The sequence below is a fragment of the Salvelinus sp. IW2-2015 genome, linkage group LG4q.1:29 (assembly GCF_002910315.2).
Source record: "Salvelinus sp. IW2-2015 linkage group LG4q.1:29, ASM291031v2, whole genome shotgun sequence".
In the NCBI taxonomy this organism is placed as follows: domain Eukaryota; kingdom Metazoa; phylum Chordata; class Actinopteri; order Salmoniformes; family Salmonidae; genus Salvelinus; species Salvelinus sp. IW2-2015.
The window spans coordinates 18950326-18973713 of NC_036842.1; the positions used below are offsets into that span (position 1 = coordinate 18950326).

At 42.8% G+C, this 23388-nt stretch overlaps 1 protein-coding gene across 1 annotated transcript in view; it reads left to right on the forward strand.

The window, feature by feature from the left end:
* The window catches only part of LOC111960840 (astrotactin-2-like), a 55833-nt gene extending 33067 nt beyond the window's left edge, over nt 1–22766 (forward strand). Inside the window, exons 2-3 of the mRNA XM_023983020.1 lie at nt 22252–22439; nt 22704–22766. Coding sequence (XP_023838788.1) covers nt 22252–22439; nt 22704–22766 — 251 coding nt within the window. The remainder of the gene's footprint in view (nt 1–22251; nt 22440–22703) is intronic.
* Nucleotides 22767–23388: the final 622 nt, after the last annotated feature.

Below are 23388 nucleotides of genomic sequence, written 5' to 3' on the forward strand. Positions count from 1 at the left end.
ATGTCCGATAAAGACTCACCCATAATATTATGCTTGTGTTCATTTGAATTAATCAGAGGCGTTGAGCGATAATACACAGTAATCATGTTTATCGTTATCAAATAAATCATGTATGATTTTTTATTTATTATATCCAGTCTGTTGACACAACAATGCTGGTTACTTAGCGTTCCGAGCAACAACAGACATAATCTGTCTTTGGAAAATTATTATGATGGAGTGATATCTAATTATTATTTAATTGTAAACTTACTGTTGATACAATGCTGTTGAATGTCTCTGTATCACTTCAAATCACATTTTATTGGTCACATACACATGGTTAGCAGATGTTATTGTGAGTGTAGCGAAATGCTTGCGCTTCTAGTTCCGACAGTGCAGCAGTGTCCAACATGTAATCAAATATCTAACATGATCTGATTGTGTCCAGTGATGCATGTTTTCCCGTGGACAGTAAGCAGTGAACACTAGCGCTGGTCGGGATCAACCCTGCTCCTCAGGATCACCCTAATACATCTACATATCTCTAGGTTTGGTGTGTGTGCATAGCACCAATTTCCTTTCACACTCTACTTGGTTCCATGGCTACTGTATAATTTTGAAGTGGGCAGAGTGGGTGACCTCCTACTAGTTAGTAGCACTGTAAATCCAGCTCTGACTCTGCCCTAACTACTGTACAGTATGCTCTCACTGTTTCCTTATTATGTGGATCCATGGCTGCTTCTTCTTCATTCTAAATTGCCCGTTGATTTCCATGCGATCAGTGTCATATGATGAGCATCTCCCGCTTTCTCTAAATTTCCAATCAGGAATAGCGTTCAGTGTTATATTGTATTTGCTCGTTAGATATCTGTTGCATGGGAAAGATTGGCTTTAATTAAATGGGACTTTATGTACATTGAGCTCCCATCACCACACTCTGTAACATCTGTGCATGGACTCCAGCTCCCATCAACACCTCCTTAATGAACACACACACACACACACACACACACACACACACACACCTCTCAACAATATGCTATTTTCTCCCCACTAACTGCACCTATATGGTACACAGTAGGGCCGGGACGAAACCAGTATCGCAAAAAAAATTCTAAAAATGAACATCAAAAATGATAACATGAAGCAGACCAAACTCTTTGGTCCTTTAAAAACCTGCTGTATGTAAAATATTGTGTGCTATAGATTGGAAAATAAATAAATGTGACTCTGGATGACAACATAATGTTTGTTTCTATCATTAGGGCTGTTTTCCTAAAGAAGTTAAATCCACTTCATGTTTTGTTTCCTTCTCCTAGTACACAGCTTATTGCAAGTGATTTTCTCCTCGATTCTGTTAAAGAAAAGGTCCCAAAGCAATTTCCAGCTGCCGATTCTGAACACTTTGAGGGAGACCAAGTCCTTTTGAGCAACCTTAGGAGTGGCATCGGGAAGCCCCTTTATTGTGCTATCTGTGATTTTCCACCCTGCTGTATGTGAGGAAATAGTTTTCCCCACAGCCTGTGCACTCTCTGCAAATAGCATGTGGCTTTGACAGTAGTCTATTTGAATGGTGCCCTAGTGTTTCAGCACTGGACAGCTCCCGTCCCGGCCATTACCAGTGCTGGTCTGCATTTTAGCACCGGACAGCTCCCATGTCCACAGGAAAGCTGGAGTGTAGTTCAGCACCAGACAGCTCCCGCAGTAGTTGAAAGATGTGAGTGGAAGGGCCCGTGGTCAGCACGTCTGGTTGGACAGCTGCTGTCTCACCACTCTCCTACAGCAATGACTGGGAAAGATGATGAATGATAGAATGGAAATTAATTATTGCATAATACACTCCATCAAATGTGCTCGTTTTTGGACAGACAATTATACTGAGTGAATTACATAATAGTTGACAGGAATAGTTATTTTTGTTCTGGTGCACAATGAGATATGACTCCATCACATTATACCCTTGTCCATGTGCAGTGACAGACAGTACATTCAAGTGAAACAAATCCTTTGTCTAGTGGCCCCCTTACCTAGCCAATAGGAAGTTTTAAGTCTGCTTAAAGTTACTTCTGATAGGTGCAAGAAGCAAGTTTTAATTTATCTCTCCTTTGAGCTATGTTCACTAAAGTGGCCAGACAAATCGTTTATTCTGAAGGCGGAAAACAGCTGTGCACTGTGGAACGTGTCAGGATTGCAAGTGTGTGTGTGTGTGTGTGTGTGTGTGTATGTGTTTGCGTGCGCCCGTGCATGTGTGAGCATGTCTGTGTCTATCTCTATGAGTGTGTGACTCAACTCTAATGTTTAAAGGAAATAGAGTGGCTGGCTAATGACGGTTGACAGAAGCCATCTATTGTGGTCATGTGATACCAAGGCTCAGAGCGGCTGAGGCCTGCTCAATATACGGGCTGAAACCACACAAACCTCCACGTCGGAAAACAAAACACCAAACCTGACACCCATATTAGGACTGATTTGAATACTTTACACAACATGACTCAGACCACAACAACATGTTGCATGCTAAAGGAGTGTTTGAATAGCCCTAAAGTTCTCTAGTCAGGTCATGTAAACTCCTGGTCTTAGTCATATCATTTGATGTTTCAAACGTAGTGGAGCTGATAATCAGTTGATAATGTAGAAATGTAATGTACACTGAGTGTACAAAACATTATGAACACCATGACATAAACTGACCAGGTGAATCCAGGTGAAAGCTATGATCTCTTATTGGTGTCACTTGTTAAATTCACTTCAGTCAGTGTAGATAAAGGGGAGGAGACAGGTTAAAGAAGGATTTTTAAGCCTTGAGACATGGATTGTGTGTGTGTGTGTGCCATTCAGAGAGTGAATGAGCAAGATATAATATTTAAGTGCCTTTGAACGGGGTATGATAGTAGGTGCCAGGTGTACTGGTTTGTGTCAAGAACTGCAACGCTGCTGGGCTTTTCACACTCAACAGTTTACCATGTGTATCAAGAATGGTTCACCACCCAAAGGACATCTAGCCAACTTAACATAACTGTGGGAAGCATTGGCATCAACACGGGCCAGCATCCCTGTGGAACACTTTCAACATCTTGTAGAGTCCATGCCCAGATGAATTGCCCAGATCAATAGTACACTGCTCAAAAAAATAAAGGGAACACTAAAATAACACATCCTAGATCTGAATGAATGAAATATTCTTATTAAATATTTTTTTCTTTACATAGTTGAATGTGCTGACAACAAAATCACACAAAAATTATCAATGGAAATCAAATTTATCAACCTGGAGGTCTGGATTTGGAGTCACACTCAAAATTAAAGTGGAAAACCACACTAAGGCTGATCCAACTTTGATGTAATGTCCTTAAAACAAGTCAAAATGAGGCTCAGTAGTGTGTGTGCCTCCACGTGTGCTGTATGACCTCCCTACAAGCTGGGATGCTCCTGATGAGGTGGCGGATGGCCTCCTGAGGGATCTTCCTCCAGACCTGGACTAAAGCATCCGCCAACTCCTGGACAGTCTGTGGGTGCAACGTGGCGTTGGTGAATGGAGCGAGACATGATGTCCAGATGTGCTCAATTGGATTCAGGTCTGGGGAACGGGCGGGCAGTCCATAGCATCAATGCCTTCCTCTTGCAGGAACTGCTGACACACTCCAGCAACATGAGGTCTTGCATTAGGAGGAACCAGGGCAACCGCACCAGCATATGGTCTCACAAGGGGTCTGAGGATCTCATCTCGGTACCTAATGGCAGTCAGGCTACCTCTGGCGAGCACATGGAGGGTCTGGGGCCCCCCAAAGAAATGCCACCCCACCATGACTGACCCACCGCCAAACCGGTCATGCTGGAGGATGTTGCAGGCAGAAGAACGTTCTCACGGGTCTCCAGACTCCGTCACGTCTGTCACGTGTTCAGTGTGAACTGCTTTCATCTGTGAAGAGCACAGGGCGCCAGTGGCGAATTTGCCAATCTTGGTGTTCTCGGGCAAATGCCAAACGTCCTGCACGGTGTTGGGCTGTAACACAACCCCCACCTGTGGACGTCGGGCCCTCATACACCTCATGGAGTCTGTTTCTGACCGTTTGAGCAGACACATGCACATTTGTGGCCTGCAGGAGGTCATTTTGCAGGGCTCTGGCAGTGCTCCCCCTGCTTCCTTGCACAAAGGCGGAGGTAGCGGTCCTGCTGCTGGGTTGTTGCCCTCCTACGGCTCCTCCACGTCTCCTGATGTACTGGCCTGTCTCCTGGTAGCGCGTCATGCTCTGGAACTATGTGACAGACACAGCAAACCTTCTTGCCACAGCTCGCATTGAMGTGCCATCCTGGATGAGCTGCACTACCTGAGCCACTTGTGTGGGTTGTAGACTCCGTCTCATGCTACCACTAGAGTGAAAGCACCGCCAGCATTCAAAAGTGACCAAAACATCAGCCAGGAAGCCTAGGAACTGAGAAGTGGTCTGTGGTCACCACCTGCAGAACCACTCCTTTATTGGGGGTGTCTTGCTAATTGCCTATAATTTATTGTCAATCAGTGTTGCTTCCTAAGTGGACAGTTTGATTTCACAGAAGTGTGATTGACTTGGAGTTACATTGTGTTGTTTAAGTGTTCCCTTTATTTTTTTGAGCAGTGTATGAATATTCTTAATGTTTTGAAAACTCAGTGTATGTTCCTTCTTTTTCTGTTCATATCAACAAGACTGACTATGTAATAGGAACACAATAAATGCACACACACCCGTCCTGCAGCATCTTTCTATCTGTAGATATGAATCAATGTGCCAGTGAAGTTTATCTAGGTGAGACGACTGTCAGAGATATGAATCAATGTGAGACGACTGTCAGAGATATGATTCAATGTGCCAGTGAAGTGTATCCAGGTGAAACAACTGTCAGAGATATGAATCAATGTGAGACGACTGTCAGAGATATGATTCAATGTGCCAGTGAAGTGTATCCAGGTGAGACGACTGTCAGAGATATGAATCCTCAGATCTCAATCAGTGTAGTGGAAGATTCCTGGCAGCGGGTATAACTATAATTCAAACCCAAAGCCCCCTTAGACACCACTGTGTCACGATGGGGGACGACAGAGAGCGAGCCATGGATTACATCCCTGAAGCTGTGTACTCTGCCAGGGGGCTCTGACTGTGTGGTTGGGCACTGAAGAACCCATAAGGTGGTTTGATTCAGGGTATTGGCACTTTAGATTGTAAGCACATGTGGTCTCAAGGCAGGTATGGTGCCGTGATATGGATACAGCCAAGTGGGTTGCTATTCAGGTATTTGCAGTTGCACGCTGGTTTTATAAAGGAACACAAGGGCTCCTGACTATATGATGCTGTTATAAAAACAGCTATCATGCTATCTGTTCCACTGACAACATGGAGCTCTATTGTGGAGACACTGTGTTGAAAGGGGGAAGTTGACAAAGGCTCAGCCAGGTATGGTGCTTCTCTGTGATGTGTTGGAGCACAGGAGTCCAGAAATGGCACTGTGAGATGTTCTGAGAACATGGGGTGTTGCTTTGTTTGTGGTGTTTAGACATAGGCCTACAGTTCATGGGGCATGGATGATCAGGTGTAATGCTGTGCCCTGTTTGGGAACACCTGGGACTTCTGACAGGTGTGATGCTGTGTCATATAAAAAGCACAATAATTCAGTTATAATGCTGTTTCCAACAAAGAACCCTAGAATACTTGATGATGACCATCACTCTCAAACAAAGAGGCTTGATTCAAGTGCGGTGCTCTGTGCCTTATAAGACCACATTAGCATGTGAGTCTTGTATAAAGGGCATGGGTTCAGGTATGGCACTGTGTGCATGGGGACTAAACCCAGGCTTCGTGCTCTGTACTCTGTAGCAGATCTCCAGGTTGTGCTGGGGCTCCACGCTGCTCTGCTGGGTTGGGAGGCCTGCCGCTCTGCTAATACCCACCTAGCTGGGCCCTGGGCCTGGGAAGGCCTGTTGTTTGTTGTAATCCGAGACCGGATGTAGCAGCCAGGGCTACCCAGCAGCCTGCAGGGGCCCGACTTATAATTAATGGCCTCCCAGCCTGCCTGCCGGTGTGAAGGAGAGGAGAGGGGCCTGTGGCAGACTTTCTGGAGCTAGGTGACTGATTCACCTGGATAGTTCCCTTCGTGATAACAAGGGCCCTACCTATACTCTAAGCGATAAGTGCATGGTGAGGTACACTAGTTTGAGCTCTGTACATGTTATTGCATTTCACACCTACACATATGGCTTGGGCACTGTTGTCACTTAGTAATGAAATGTGTGCACGGTCCCCTGCTTCAGAAAACATCTATCAGAAGTCGGAATACATCACATAGCCACTAGTGGAAAGAGAAACTTCCCACCTTTGCCTGGTATCTAGAATCTGTAACCTAATGCAATGTAAGATGGACTTGATACGAGGCTATACGCGAAAATAACTCACACAGTCTGCTGCACACTAAATGAACACACTGTGCAGATGTGTGTGTGTGTTTGTTTGTAAGGTTGGGTGTTTAATATGAAGTGTGTACTGTGTACCCCTGTTCTGTTGGGTTAGCCCGCTATCTGTGGCTGCCAGGCAGGCCGACTGCTTCATCACTTAAAGAAATGTACGACTTCTCCCTTCCTGGGAAATGGAGCATGCTGGGAAAGATTCTGGCCAACGGACCAGCACAGTGTGACATTATTAGAAATGTGTAATGTGCATATGGGGAGATACTGCACCAGGAGTGCCAGGGAAGGGGATTTGTGGATTTCCGCGAAAAGTATCCCTTGTTATTAAAACGAAATGGATGGAATGGGATTGTGCAGAGGTTTGAAACGCAGCAGTGTGTTAGGTGATTTAACAGTGGTGGCCCCCAGAAACAGCTTCTACTGACCCACATTTAGCCACTACTACTAGCACTATAGTAAAGAAAAGTGCAGTGGGACTTTGGGAGAGCAAGTGATAGAGATGCAGGGCTGTACTGGAACTCTCAGCAATTTTCAGCATAGGTCAATAACCTAACATTTACATTTTGCCCCTGATGTTTTTATTTGTGCCTGAATCCAAATCAATGCTCCGGTCACTTGGTACTACTCCTCAAACCCTGATATCCAATAGACCTGTCACTACTCCTCAAACCCTGATATCCAATAGGCCTGTCAGTCAATACTAGACCGCCATTAACGATGGGTTCCCAATTAGCCGTAGTGCTAATGAGTGATTTTGTTTAACATACCAATCATATAGTACATGTGGGAAATTATGTTTTTAATTAATGGGTAAATGTTACAAAATGACATAAGGAATTTCAAATAATGTTCCTTATCGCAAGGGTAGTTTTTATTAACGGCATTCATACAGAAGTGGCTTTGTCATACTTGAAGCTAAGGTAAGAGAAATAAATGGTGTATCCAGTGTCATTAGGAGTAAATGTATTGAACCACTGGTTAATCTGGGATTAATGAATTCATTCAGAATGATGACGGGGTAGTCACAGAAGCACAGCTTGAGTAGGTTTGAGTATTACGCATTATTCACAGCTCTGGTCCTGCTGGGTATCAATACCTTTACAGGTTGAATCACAGACACACTGGTTGAATAGCAGACAGACTGAAGGTTACAGTATTGGGGAGGGCCGAACATTGAATATTATGCACATGTTATAGGAGCACTTGATCAATAACACCTGCCTATAAGTCTACTTGTGAAAGGGATTGCAAATTGGAGCTGCTACCTTCTGAAGCTCCAGTACTTACAGTCAACATGGTATGGGGAATGGCAAAACTGGGTAAATCCTTTGCTGAATTAAATTCTGTTAATTCATGACATTCATAAGTGATTCATATGGCCATTTAGCAAATATGTTGAAATGGAACATAACGCTCATTAGCTGTTTCTGAGTATACGTTATGATGGGTTGTTTGCTGATCTACCACATGCTGGCTTCCCTGGCTCCTGCTGGCTTCCCTGGCTCCCTGAGCCTATATCAGGCACATTGCAGCTTTTTTAAGTCGCGTTGCTGCTTTATAAAATCTTCTTTTACTTTTCATTCCATTGTTGTTATTGTTACTGACGTCGTGAGCTGGGTAAAAGTGTATGGCGTACTGTGTGATATTGAAGCTGGGATTGGATACTGATGATAAGCTTCTTAGCCTAATAAAGTCATAGTGACTAGTAACATGCCAAGTTGCCTCCTCTTATTTAGCTAGGCAGACAATACAAAAACAATTGAAAGGCGTTCGGTTTGAATCATTTTAGTGCATTTTATTCATTAGTTTCTTCTGGAAGTGGATGTGGAGTTAGTGACAGAGGGGACAGTTCCCAGAGAAAGTTGAAATCCTCATAGCTGAATCATTGGTCTTTCATCAGTTTTCATCATTTTGGAAGCTCTTTTTGTGAACATCAAAAATGTTCCATCAAGGGAATATGTCAGTACACAGTGGATTACCTCTGCATTCCACGGAGGTCATGTTAGATAATCACATCCATGAGCCGGGGAACCACACTCGGTTAATGTTTCACAAGCCGGAGTTCAGAAATCAACATAAGAAACTGCATTAGCTTAGGTTCACGCTAGGTTCAGTGACCAGTGAGTGACATCGTAGAGCATGTTCCTCGACCATGCAGGGCTGTGGTTGGCCCCCTTCACATCCTGGGTCATGAATCCAGCCAGAGGGAGCTTGTTGGACAGGGCCAGGGTGTGACAGCATACAATGTACCATTGATTTATCTCCTCTGACAGAGGGACCTTGGCTCTGCATGGCAATGGCATCGCTGTTATAAATCATGCAAGACCTCACCCAGCGCACTGGAAATTAATTAACTCTTTATAAATCAGCATAGGGCTGATTATTCACACTTGCTAATGTGTAGCTTTGTCAAGGAACTGGACTTTCTGAACTTTGCAAAGGTATTAGGCAGGTGTAGACCTGCACAGGGTGTCTTTCAGAGAGAGGGAGGGAGATATACGAGAGACGGGGGGGGGGGGATTGTAGAGAAAGATAAGGAGAGAGAGAGCTCCTTGGCATGCCGACTAAAACCTAAAACATTGATGTGATATTAAAGTGTCCTTCCGTAATTACCAAGCAATTCTCTAGATTGAAAGACTGTCCATTTTCCAGCTGAACACCCTTAATTAACAGCTTACCGCATACTTCTCAATATACTTCTCAGTTCCCCTCCATTACAAGGTTGGGCACAAATGTTGCACTCTATGAAATGGGACTACTCGTCCTCAATGACTGTCGAATGGAGCTCTCAAGTCACTGAAGGCTCAATAAACGGCAAACAAAATGTTCTCACTAGATGGAAGTATTCAATTGAATTGATTTGTTTCATCCTTTATGTCAAGAGACTTCCTTTATGGGAACTGAAGCTCTATTGAAGTGCTTGAGAAAGTAATGTACAAGTCCTGTCAGGGTCACCACATAAGATTTCAGACCTGTTTAATTCCAATGGACAATTCCAAGGTTTTTAATTATTCCTCTGATCTCATTGTCTAATGGATTTCATTACTGAACTAATAGGATAGACCACCATTTTCCAGCTCGTAATCAGTTACTAATGGAAAAGTATAATATCTGAACTGGCTGACCCTCGAGGACCGGTACTGTCTAATAATCTCACCGCTCATTCTGTCTGGAAGGCTCCTTTAAAGAAGTAATTCAGTATGCTCTACCTGTCTTGTCATTTCCCAGGTACTTGTGACCAGAGAATGGCCAACGACTAAACAGAAGTGTAATAGATATTCAGCTCTCATTTTATTGACTGGAGAAAATTACCAAGGTCCTAAAGTGAATTTATTGGTACTTAGTCCCTTTTTAAAAGGCCTTTGTCAAGCTGAATTTGAATAGGAATCGGACGCGGACAATGTTTTAGTGACCACAGCTAGAGGACACCATTTTGACCATTGTAGAGTGGCATCTGATATACTATACACTTTCACTCATTTCTTTAGTCTGTGAAACTAGATGAGTGCGCTTAGTATGTTCATCACTTCTTCCTGAATCCAGATGCCACCTGTGGATAAGGTCAACACGAATAGTGAGGGATAATTCCTTTTGTCAGGTGCAGGAGAGCAGAGTAATATTAAATAAAGCACACTTTATTATAGTTCCAAACCGGGAGCACATCAAAACAAACGCGCTCAAAAAACGGAACAATAAAGTAAAATCGCTTAACGAACATCACTTGACATGAAGACAATTACACACAAAACATGATGGGAAACAGAGGGTTAAATACAAGTAGATTGATTGTGGAAATGAAAACCAGGTGTGTATGAAAACAAGACAAGACAAATGGATATATGAAAAAAGGAGCGGCGATAGCTAGAAAGCCGGTGACGTCGATCGCCGAACACCGCCCGAACAAGGAGAGGAGCCGACTTCGGCGGAAGTCGTGACAAATACACTACTATTACTAGTTGTAATATTGGTAGGTCTACTATATGAATCAAATCCTGACAAATATACAGACCTTTGGTGTTGGTCCATTTAAGCAATTATTTAATACAAATTCAAAGATATATTGATGAAGAATTCCGGTCTTTGTTTGCCTAATTTGCTCGGGCTGTGAAAAAGCTGTCAGAACAGCTTTGAAAATGTTAAAGAGCTTTGATTCCTTTGTTGTCATGTTCTGATGTGTATGACTAATTGCTATGGAAGCACTCAAATCGTTAAAGTTCCCACACTTTCAGTAAAAGACCCCAAAAATGACATTGGAAATTGCAATTACAGTAAGTGTCTCCTTTTGGAGTGTCAGCACTAAAATGGATCAAATCCAGCTTCTAGGGGTTTCAAAAAGTTCCAGACTTCTCAGGAAATGGAATGAAAAGTGCTGTTTTTGACTGTGTGCTCAGTGGTGACAAATATGTTCAGTCAGTAGCAATTACTAACTCTCCTCCAAAAATGCTGCACTTGTACCTATGATTACTACCTGGAACATATATATTCCAAATGATAGGTTTTTAATAGTTACTTGTCAAAAAGAAAAGAAAAGCTCCTTTACCAAACTACTACCGTACTCCCGCTCAAAACACAGATGGAAAAACAATTATGCATTTTATAGTACCTCGCTCCCAATTGATTGCTGGTAGCATTATGACATGCCTTTAAGCATTTGCAATATAGTGAGCAGAAGTCAGCAGCATTTTGTACTGTAGTGCTACCTAAACACATTTAACGCTAGGCCATAAATGTTAGTAGTAGTAGTATATTTAAAGGGAGGCCGTTTGTAAGGGCTATAGTTTTATGTATCTTATCCTGTAATCAAACAAGAGCCCACTCTTTTAGCAGAGTTGTTACTGTGTATTCAAAGTGCTAAGCAAGTAGTATATTTTCCAAGGGGTAATATACATTCATATTAGCCATACAATTATTTATCCACACTACAGTATGGTGAGAATCTCCAATAGTGTACGCAAGGTTAAGCTTTTCCTTTCGTCATCTACAGAACAATAGATCCATTATGTTACACAGGATATACAGTGGGGAGAACAAGTATTTGATACACTGCCGATTTTGCAGGTTTTCCTACTTACAAAGCATGTAGAGGACTGTAATTTTTATCATAGGTACACTTCAACTGTGAGAGACGGAATCTAAAACAAAAATCCAGAAAATCACATTGTATGATTTAAGTAATTCAGTACTAGTTCTCATGACTTTCTCTTGTCCCTCTGCAGCAGACATACAGTGCCTTCTGAAAGAATTCAGACCCTTTGACTTTTCCCACATTTTGTTACATACAGCCTTATTCAAATTTTATTTTTATTTACTCAGCAATCTACACACAATACCCCATAATGACAAAGCGAAAACAGGTTTTAAGAATTTTTTGCAAATGTATTAAAAATAAATACCTTATTTACATAAGTATTCAGACCTTTTGCTATGAGACTCGAAATTGAGCTCAGGTGCATCCTGTTTCCATTTATCATACTTGAGATGTTTCTACAACTTAATTGGAGTCCATATGTGGTAAATTAAATTGATTGGACATGATTTGGAAAGGCATACACGTATATAAGGTCCCCCAGTTTTTGTTCTGCATGCCAGAGCAAAGACCAAGCCATGAGGTCGAAGAAATTGTCCCAAGAACTCTGAGACAGGATTGTGTCGAGGCACAGATCTGGGGAAGTGTACCAAAAAATGTCTGCAGCATTGAAGGTCGCCAAGAACACAGTGGCCTCAATCATTCTTAAATGGAACCACCAAGACTCTTTCTAGAGCTGGCTGCCTGGCCAAACTGAGCAATCGGGGGAGAAGGGCCTTATTCAGGGTGGTGACCAAGAACCCGATGGTCACTCTGACAGAGTTCGAGTTCCTCTGTAGAGTTGGGAGAACCTTCCAGAAGGACAACCATCTCTGCAGCACTCCACTAATCAGGCTTTTATGGTAGAGTGGCCAGACAGAAGCCACTCCTCAGTAAAAGTCACATGACAGCCCGCTTGGAGTTTGCCAAAAGGCACCTAAAGACTCTGACCATGAGAAACAATATTTTCTAGTCTGATGAAGCTGAGATAATCTGCAGAGAAGAATGGGAGAATCTCCCCAACTACAGGTGTGCCAAACTTGTACTTTCATACCCAAGAAGACTCAAGGCTGTAATCGCTGCCAAAGGTGCTTCAACAAAGTACTGAGTAAAGGGTCTGAATACTTATGTAAATGTGATATTTCAGTTTTTTATTTTGAATAAATTAGCAAACATTTCTAAAAACCTCTTTTTGCTTTGTCATTATGGGGTATTGTGTGTAGATTGATGAAGAAAAAAACTATTTCATAAATTTTAGAATGAGGCTGGAATGTAACAAAATGTGGAAAAACATCAAGGGGTCTGAGTATTAAGACCGTATGGAGTCGCAATATAATCACAGTATTGAATCGCAATACATATGTGACCGACCATCTCTATACGGTCTTATGTAGCAAAATTTGAAATTATGTTTTTTACATTGGATAAAGGTAGATACTCTGAGCTAGAAAATGGTATAACATACACTGCAGTTGAGGAACAATGGGGAAAAGAATTCTGCTTTGAAATTTGCTAAACTTGTAACCCCACTTTTGAAAAAAAGGCCATTGAATGTCTGATACACCTACTGGAGAGCTCTTCTTTGTCTACATCCATTCAGCATTGTTCACACCCTCTTAGGCCTTAGCCCCACCCATCTCTTTAAGGATTCACATGTGAGGCCATGTCCTAAACAGAGTGAGTGGTTTAGAAAACAACCAATGATTTCGAGACTAAAAGTGGTAAAAGTTGTAGCCTATAAGAGCAAAAAAATCCAGGTAAAAATACACTTTATCTAGTCCTATATCCTAATCTGACTTTGGTGCAGGTCATGTTGTTCTTCACATTACCGTCTCTGGTAAACACACACTATATCAAATCAAATCAAAGTTTATTTGTCACATGCACAGATACAGCAGGTGTAAACAGTACAGTGAAATGGTTACTTGCATAGTAGCAATATCAAAAACAAAGTGTCCGGATAAAAATATTTTTGCATTATTAGATGATGCTAAGGAAATGCTATAACCACCCACCAGCCACATCTAGCTAAGTGGATGGGTCACTGTTGTCTAGACATGTACACATGCTTATAAAATACAGTAGATGGTCGTAATCACCCCCAGACACACCCGGCTAACTTGATGGGTCATGTAATCATCTGGCGAGGTGGAGTATTTTGTTTAGACATGTAGCATAATCCTAACTCATACTACTACCAATACAAACATTGTCATAGCTGTAGTATGAATCTGCAGGTAGCTAAAGCTAACAACTAGGTTCAATGTTAGCTAGCTAACAATAGGCTATAACTAGCAATGCAAATTGTTTCTGATTTTAATAATATTTCTACACAGATCATACATGTGAAGTTAGCTAGCTAGCGAGCCAGTAAGCTAGTGTTCCCGAGCTAGCTAACAGGTAACCTGTCATTGTAAATAAGAATTTGTTCTTAACTGACTTACCTAGTTAAATAAAGGTTAAATACAAATAAGAATATTAACAGTACGCTTTAACTTGCAACAAAAACTACTTTCTGACTAAATTTGAATCTTGTAATATCTGAAAATGTCGCTAGACTCTTACCCGTATACATGGATGAACGCTTCACGGCAGAATGGAACCCTTTAACTCCATTTTGTTTGTAGCAACCTCTTGTTTGGCCAGCTTTGTGTCAAGTCACTCCGGTTCACACTGCTGCTACGTGATAGACCAATCTAAACTCATCTCCCAGCATGTCCAGCCCACCCATTATCTCAGCCAATCATGACTAGTGGGAAGGTTCCTGCTAGTTTCCATGGCTAAACCAACTAGGCTTGTAATTTAACAATTTTACTTATGGAATATAAGTTTGTTATTAAGGCACATAAAAGTTCACATGTTCCAGAAAGCATTAGTGCCCAAAAATGTATTTTGACAAAAAAATATGCTTATGTTAAAATGCTTCTCCTGTGAAGTAGTGACGTGCGACAAATGCCTAGTTTCCTGAAATGAATCACGTATAGAATCGTGACAATCAGAATACATATCATATCAGCACCTAAGTATTGTGATACTATCGTATCGTGAGGTCCCTGGCAATTCCCAGCGCTACTGTGATCAGAAGGGAAATGAGAAATCCAATACGTTTATCAATCAAATGTATTTAGAAAGCCCTTTTTACATCAGCCAATGTATATATATATCCATCAGGGGAGAAGATGGCAAATGCATTATGGAAGGCTGAGAGGTGTGTGTGTGTGTGTGTGTTTGTGTGTATGTTTGTGTGCTATTTGCTTCTCTTAAGTGTGTTTTGCTTCTCTGGAGGTGAAGGGCACATACCGTAATATCCTGTTTTGGACAGGAAAGGCAGGTTCTTACACCTTTTCTGTTGCCCCCTTGGGGTGCCATATGCTCATCACTCTCTCTGTGAAGTGGGAAGCATATGCTCCCATGCTGATGAATCATCTTACACAGTAGCTATCAGTAACACCGCTTACATGTGTCTGGCTTCTACTGTACACAACAGATTCTGTCCATCTTGCAGTATCGGCACTAACTCCTCCTGCTCACTAGGGAGTACACTACACCTTCCCTGCTAATGGATTTCATCCTCTACGAGATCAGAACAGAAAGAGACATTTGACCAAGGTCTCATTGGGGAGGGCCCAGAACAATGGATATGTCAATCTCAATGTGTGTATGATTACCCCCGGCTTCTCTTTAGCAGGGGGTTGACGGCAGGCACGTGAGAGCAGAAGATGGTGCAATCAGTTGGAGAATGGCCCCTTTAATAGGATTGGACTGTTTAAAAAAAGTATATGTACTCTGTAGATAAGGGGACTGTTTATCCAGTTAATGTGTCACTTTAAATACATTAGGCCCATTTTGGCTCGCTGCCTCCCTAATCCCAAATAGCATGAGACAAACCATTTATAGATCCGCACATAAATTAGAGTGGCATTGTTTTGGATAATGACACTAATTTTGCTTGTAAGAATAGGGTTTTTGGCCGAAACCAAATGATATTATGACTCAATTGCCTATTAAATCTCATAATGTGGGGGCACTTTGGGTTTTACAGTGTTGTTAAGGTGTGGGGGCTTATTATTAGATGTAAAACAGAGGTGACCTTGGGCTGCTGGGCTAGAGGCAGAGCGATGGGCTCGGAGGAGTGTGTGTGTTCACTATAGAGGAGAGGGACACATAGGGCTCAATGCAGCACAGCAGCAACGGTTGATAGCAGGCCACTATTAGTTTACTCTACTCTATGTTCTCTTTCACAACAAACTCCCAAAGATGAGTCAGTTCTACCATAAACCAAACACTCATCCTGCTCTCTAATTCATGGGCGTCTATGCACTTGTCTACATCTACGTTCTAATGAATGGGAAATGATCATCAAGAACCCAGGATCTGTTGTGGTTTCTAGCCTATCAAAAAACATGTGGGTATGTTGTATTTGTATGAATATATGATCATAAATGTGCTTTCTCTCGTCCAGTTTTACACAAAAGGCCATAATCTTGAGTTCATCATTACGTTTACCTCTATAAGGTCTTTCTCTACCCCTGTTATCTTGGTTGTCATAAAGCACCTATATTATAGTATAAGTCAGATAGGTTCACTCCATGAGGGACCATTTTAAGTAGTGTCTGAAATGTGATTGGTTTCTACTGGAGCTGGTGGGCACTGCCCTGGCTAGCTGCTGGCTCTGTGATTGAGCACAGTTTGAGTTGGCGTGGGAGTAGGAGTGGGCGCCGGGGTACAGATGGACCTTCAGTCCCACTGGCACGGCTGATTGTTAACACCTGATTCTCACCGGACCCTTCCCTAGACCCTGAAAAAAAAATTATATTTAAAGTGATTGCTGTCCGTTGTACCTCATCAGCAATAGCGAGATGCGCAAATGACATTCTGTGACATTGGACAGATACATTTCAGCGTAAATATGTCTTGGTGAAATCACACTGTCGGTGTTGCTGCAGTAATGTAGCAGTGCATTGCTAAGATGATTAGGGTTGGGTGGCTTTAAAAATGCATCTGTGGAGATGTCAGATGGTGATGGCGTCCGGGTGGTACAGAGGTCAGGACCAGGTCATAGGAAGTGATGAGTCGTCAGAATTGGATACCGCTGTCCTGACTGTCTAAAGACAGCTGTCACAGCAGAAGGAGCCTTCAAAGACCCCTAGGACAGGGAGAGACACCTGGTGACAGACCTTTTTTATCCAGGAGACAGACGGTACTATTGACTGTCTTTGTGCAATGGCCATGTCATATGTCCATGTCATATTAGGGAATATGACCACGTCATATCAGATCATTTTATGGTATATTGTAACAGTCCTGATTACATTTGCCTGTGATGTAGATTTAAAGACTCCGTAACTTTGGCGACTACTAAGTCTATTTTTTAAACCTCCTGCTTTGGGCTGGATGTGTCAATGTGTAGTTCATACATGGATAATCTATGAACAGAATTACTGTCTTACCTCAATTAGCCATGAAATCCCTAGTTTGAAAGCGACTGTTTTTCTGGAAGCTGTGCCATTTTCCATACATTTTCCCCCAGGTGGGCCAGCACCCTAACAATTCAAGTTCCAGCCCCTCGCTATTTGAGTGTGTCAGCTAGCAAGATGCACACACAGCAGAGCGAAAGAGTGCGCAATGACGAGGTGTACATATCTCCACATACTGTATGTGACGACGTATACAATTTTCGGGGCCATTTTTGGCTCGTGCGAGCTACTTTCAGAACTTCTAGCTAAAAAGTATACAAATGTACTGGAGAATCTTTAATGTGCACATATCGAATTATTGCTTTTTCAATGAGCTTACTTTATCACAATACAATAACATCAGGCCCGTTATTATATAACCGCCATGAATCTTTGTATTTGTTGCTTGTCTCGATGACTCTTAATTAATGATGACTCGCCATTTTTGACTTTAATGACACTGCCATGCCAGTTGTAGGCCTTAGGCAGGACCTGAACATGACATTGATGGCCTCCCTCATCTCTATTGTCTTTCTCTCTCTCTCTCGCTCGCTTTCTCACCCTCTCCCTCCCTGGGTAACATTATTAGCTGTTCAGTCCTGGCTGGGATGATATGATTTCTCTCTTCACATAGATGGCATGGTAGATTATCTAATGGCCTGGTCCTGCGGTGACTCATTGTGGAGAAATATTCCGCCAATCAAGCCCTGCTGCTCCACCCTCATTAACAATAAGTCCTTTGTCACAGACACACAGTGTTAGGGATCCCTACGTTATGACCCGACTGTGCCAAGGCGCCAGCCGAAATTAGCATATTACAATGCCTTGAAACATGCGCCTTACTTCTCCTTGCGATACACTTTTTATTGTTTGCATTTTTAATGACCTTTACATCCATGAATGCCAACTATTTAATTAGGGAGCATAATAAGATGTCTGGGTGACATTAAGTTGCTAAGTGTTTCATTTCAATGGGAAGCAGCCTTTCGGTAATGCCGTATTTGCCTAAATACCCAATATCTCACGTCAACTTGTTTGGAAATGGTAATTGGTACATTCTTTACAGGCATTAGCATTTTCTGAATGGGAGACTTGACATCCCTCCATTTGGTGACTGACTAATCAAATGTACTTCTACGAGCTCATTCATTTCCCCCTAATATGTGGGGAAGTTTTCTTGTGTTAGACTTTACTCTAAATACTCTGTTTCAAATGTGAGGCCATTCATAGTGGACATTATCGAGGTCAAAGCCTAAACACAGTGAGATGTGTTTGGTATGTGTAATCAATTTTGTAATAGCCTCTGACAGTACTGATGAGGCACTGCCTGTCACCGTCTTCTATCCTCTGCATTTGGAGCTGATATATTTAGATTAATCTCAAAGGTTATGAAGTCTATCATTGTCCTCGCTTATGAATGATTAAATGTACAGCTGCCCGTAATATTGTGACAGGCATGGCAGGCTGAGGCTCTAGGCTAGGCAGCAGCGTTATCGGAAGGCTTGCTGGCTGGCTTGCCATGCCACATGGGCAATGACAAGCCGCAAAGTGCCTTTAGGGTGCCAACTTTCATCAGGGTAAGCGGGGATGACACGGCCTTGTTACTGAACTGACAAACTGTCACAGTGCTGTCAGGCCACACAGTTACTGACTACATGCAGCTATGATCACCTTTAAATTGATGAGAACGACCTTTGGGGAGTGTGTGTGTGTGTGCGTGTGTGTGTGTGTGTGTGTGTGTGTGTGTGTGTGTGTGTGTGTGTGTGTGTGTGTGTGTGTGTGTGTGTGTCAGAGAGAGAGAGAGCTCACAAACATCTGCTAGTTTTTGTTTATCTCACTCCCATTTGTATATCTGTCTTGTCTGTGTGTGTTTATAACCACAACCTATCTGCTTTAAAACAATAGTATTTCATTACAGCATGTGGGCTACCGGTTTTAATTTTTCTAAAGAGATAGATGAATAGTCCTTAATATTTACAATTCCTTAACACACATTCTTCAGAATCCACCTCAGCTACATGACACCCAATCCTCACTTAGTTGCTGTCACTGTTTTAACTGTAAAATGACATTTCAATTGCATTAAGCATGCTAAAGGTCAGGCCTATGTTTAACATCCAACATATTTCAACATCAAAACAAAGGCCAGCCTGCTGACAAACTGAATGCTGTGATCAAGGATATTTCATTTTAGCCCAGAATAGAGTAAATGATGTAAAGTTAGCAGACACGAGGACACAGTCCCAGACTCTTTTAGCTATGTAGGTCACAGTATTTGTATTTTTTAGGGATCCCCATTAGCTGCTGCCGAGGCATCAGGGATTAGTTCAATTGGATGCTACATTTGAAAACGATCTTAAATTAAACTCAGTTTAAAATAATACATGTGTATTTGTCCATTCTCCCTTCATAATTAAATCTTGCACGTTGATTTTAGATCAATTTAATCTCTCCAAAATGCCCAACATAGATCACTAACATGAGGGAAAAATGGAAATGAATACCTGAAATACAATATTATACAGTCACTGCAGCTCTGCCGAGACTGGGGAATGGGTCCTGCGTGGGGAGACACTTTGGGTACACAGTGCTGGTAATAAGTGTTATGCTGACAGCAATGTTCAGTAGATTTCACTCAGGGACATCTGGGCTACCTTCCGATGCCTCGGCCAAGATTAACAGGGTTTTATCAAGGATTTGGGCAAGCTCCAAACAATCCCGTCCCCTCTGTGCTGCAAGCTTAATGAGATCACGAGTTAACAGAGAAGGTAAAGTGAAAAAAGGCCATGGAGTAACTCAGTTTTAGTCTGTTTTCGGTTTGTCGCATGAATAACCAATAGCTTTTACCTTCGTACCTATTTGTACCTTGGTTGCTATTGACGTGATAAGGCATTCGCCACACTCATGAGGTCTTGAGAAGGTTGTTCTCGTGGTTGAACCTTTTGTCATTCTATTTGTGTAAAATTAGCCACGCTTCTCCCCTGCTCTCAGTGGCTTGTGGGTACAATGGCACGCCTCAGGGTAGACATTCCATCCCTGATGCCCTTGCTGGGAGCGTACATGCTTCAACAACATCTTTCCAGACACACACACACACACACACACACACACACACACACACACACACACACACACACACACACACACACACACACACACACGCACACACGCACGCCAGTGTGTCGTTAATGGCGAAAGGACCTGCGGCTGTACCTCTGTATCCTGTGAACGTCTGGATGTTTGCCCAATAACAACACTCATAGCATTTTGTGACGTTCCCCAGCAAGAAAACCAAAAATTGTTGCTCAAACGGAAAGGAGGTGATGTTTAAGGAGGGGTTCTGAAAGACACTCATGGGAGAGTCCACTGAAAGTCGACTAGCAACAACAACTAGAACCTAAATGACACCCACCATGAGCGCCCACTAAATTTGCCCAAGAAGAGGCATACAAAAGAAAGTCCAAATAAGGCTCTAAAGTCAGCAAGTGATTGGCAACCAAAGTGTCTCTCTTATATCTGTCCCCCTCTATTGGTTTAAAATGGCCACCTCTAATGAGTGCCACCTCATTTTTAGACCTGCACACAGGAGCACATCCTCTGTCAAGGTCAATAGCCCACTCTCCAAATATGACAAGCTGCAGATAACACACAATGATGTTCTTTTAGATGAGTGCTTGACGTTTCACAGCCTACACATTTTGATCCTACGACAGTACAGTCAGCAGAACTGTTACCACACTGTCCTTTTATGATAAGGAAAGATGCTGAAAGCTTGCTTTTTGAAAGGTTTTTGAAATGTTTTCCACCTGATTGTCCCATGAGGAGCCTAGCCCATAACTTTTGTCCTATTATCATCTACTGTGGACTGTACTGCTGCTGTAGTGTTCTTGGTAGATCATGCTCTCTTTGTTAATAAAGTTCCAAAGAAGTGAGGTTATACATTAAAAAATGTAGTAAACAACTTGTCTACAAATCTGTCTGTGTCGAAGTCTAGACCGGTGGTGTCAGCCTTCCTTATCATACTGTACCATATCAAGTGACTCTGCTTCTCTCCCGGTCTTTAAAGCCCTGTGGTGCTCCTGATGTACTGTATGTGTGTGCCCTGTACTCGAGCGGCAGTGACGAGGGCAGCTCACAGAGCAATCCTCTCCTGCTGTGTCCACTGACCCCAGAGTCAGTAGGTTAATGACCAGCGCCACTGAATGCCATCCCTCATACTGTACCTGCCACTAGCCTGGGAGCAGCTCCGTCCCCCTGTCCCTGACCTTGTCACCCACCCCTGACAAATACTGTATCAAGCACATAACTCCCAGAGGCTGTCTCGGTACCCAGCGACCGCAGAGCCCCAGTTGTCGATAGCATCACAGTCCTGTGCTTTGATCCCTATCTGGCCAGCTTGGTTATTTCCCTGCCTGCTTTATTTCTCTCCCATCAACTTGCCCTCTGAGTCCGATCTCACCCGGCTTCGTTTACATTTTTCAAGGTTGAGACTTTTTTCTTCCTTTTTTAACTGATCCACTTCCCATCTGGTTTCGTAGCTCTTTATGTTAATGCTGACGGCCTGTTCGCGCTAATGTATTCATTAGGTTTACAGGACTGTTGATGATTTGTGGAGATAGCGAGAGGACGGAGCACAGCGAGGCAGCGTTTTCTCAACTGCTATTGACAATAAAATTGAATCCTAGGTGACAGATAGCGAACAGAATGGCATACCCATTGTCTTATCCCCATTAGTTAGGACGCTACTGATTTTAAGTCTGCTCATACAAACAGGGAGCGTGCAAGCAAAGGTCGAAGCTATCCACCATGATGATTAATGTTGTTTGTTAGGCCCGTTTTACTGACCTAGAGGTTTTGATCAATCAATTTTGGATTAACAGCAGAGTTTTAACTTATTGGTTAGGAAGCAGTCATCATTATACAGATATCATGTAAACTGCTTGGAAATTCAACTCAGTTCCCAAATACCTCTAGGATTGCACAGAAATGTATGCTTTTCCCTCCTAAGAGTGTCTGTTGATACAGCTAGCTCTACGGAGCAGCTGAGTCTTGACCTTAAGAGAGAGCAAGCACTTCACTAGAATGTTAATGCAAACTTATCAAAGACTTAAGTCACCCCTGAACTTTCCGTTCAATTTCCCCAAAGACTCATGTGCCTCTTTCAGACACAGCACAGCAGCTAAACATGCACGCATCCACACACATAGCGATGCAAACATACACACACCTACAAAAAAATGTGTTTCAATGGTTAAAAGTGTCAGTTGTTTAAGGTTGTCACAAAATCTATTTCTTTCTCTTCCTATCTGTAGAGATGTCAGGTTTGGGAGCAGACATCTCTCAGGTGCATTGGAAGCAGCAGTGGTTGGAGAATGGGACTCTGTATTTCCACGTGTCCATGAGCACCTCTGAGCAGCTGATACAGACCACCGTGCCCACGGCCCAGGAGCCTGCTCATGTCCTGCACGAACACATGCACCTGCTTCACATCTCTGTTATGGTAAGAAACACACACACACACACACACACACACACACACACACACACACACACACACACACACACTCTTACCCCCTCTTGACCCCGCAACACCCCATCCTCATATCTCTCCACATCCTCTCTTTCTCTCTCTTACCACCTCTTCACCACTCTCTCCTCCTTGACTCGCTGTCCTCAGGTGAACTGCTGTATCATGTGTCTCATCCATCCGTGCTGTCCAATGCACTGATATGCTTTAGTCTGCAAATCTCTCACCCACCCTCAGTGTGTTCCGCTGCTGACTAGCACAGCACTGTTCCGGGGCATAAACATCAGCAGGCTCTACTGATATCACTCTACTGAGTGATGAGCCAGAGGTTATTCCAGGCCAGCTGGTTGTGTGATCTAAAGGGGGTTCAGACTCAGAGCAGACCTTATTTCATGCTTTCAGTCACCGCTCTTGGTTTTCTTTTGATACTTCTACAGGGACTTGATGTGAATGGCAGCATGTGTGTCTGTGTGGAATCTCATCATCTGTGAAATGGGGGAAGGATATTGAATAGTAAGGAAGGGGGAGGAAGTACACTACATGGCCAAAGGTATGTGGACAACCCTTCAAATTAGTGGATTCGGCTATTTCAGCCACACCAATTGCTGACAGATGTATGAAATCGAGCACATAGCCATGCAATCTCCATAGACAAACATTGGCAGTAGAATGGCCCATACTGAAGCGCTCAGTGACTTTCAACGTGGCACCGTCATAGGATGCCACCTTTCCAACAAGTCAGTTTGTCAAATTTCTGCGCTGCTAGAGCTGCCCCGGTCAACTGTAAGTGCTGTTACTGTGAAGTGGAAATGTCTAGGAGCAGCAACGGCTCAGCCGCGAAGCGGTAGGCCACACAAGCTCACAGCGCGTAGCGCGTAAACTTTGTCTGTCCTTGGTTGCAGCACTCACTACCGAGTTCCAA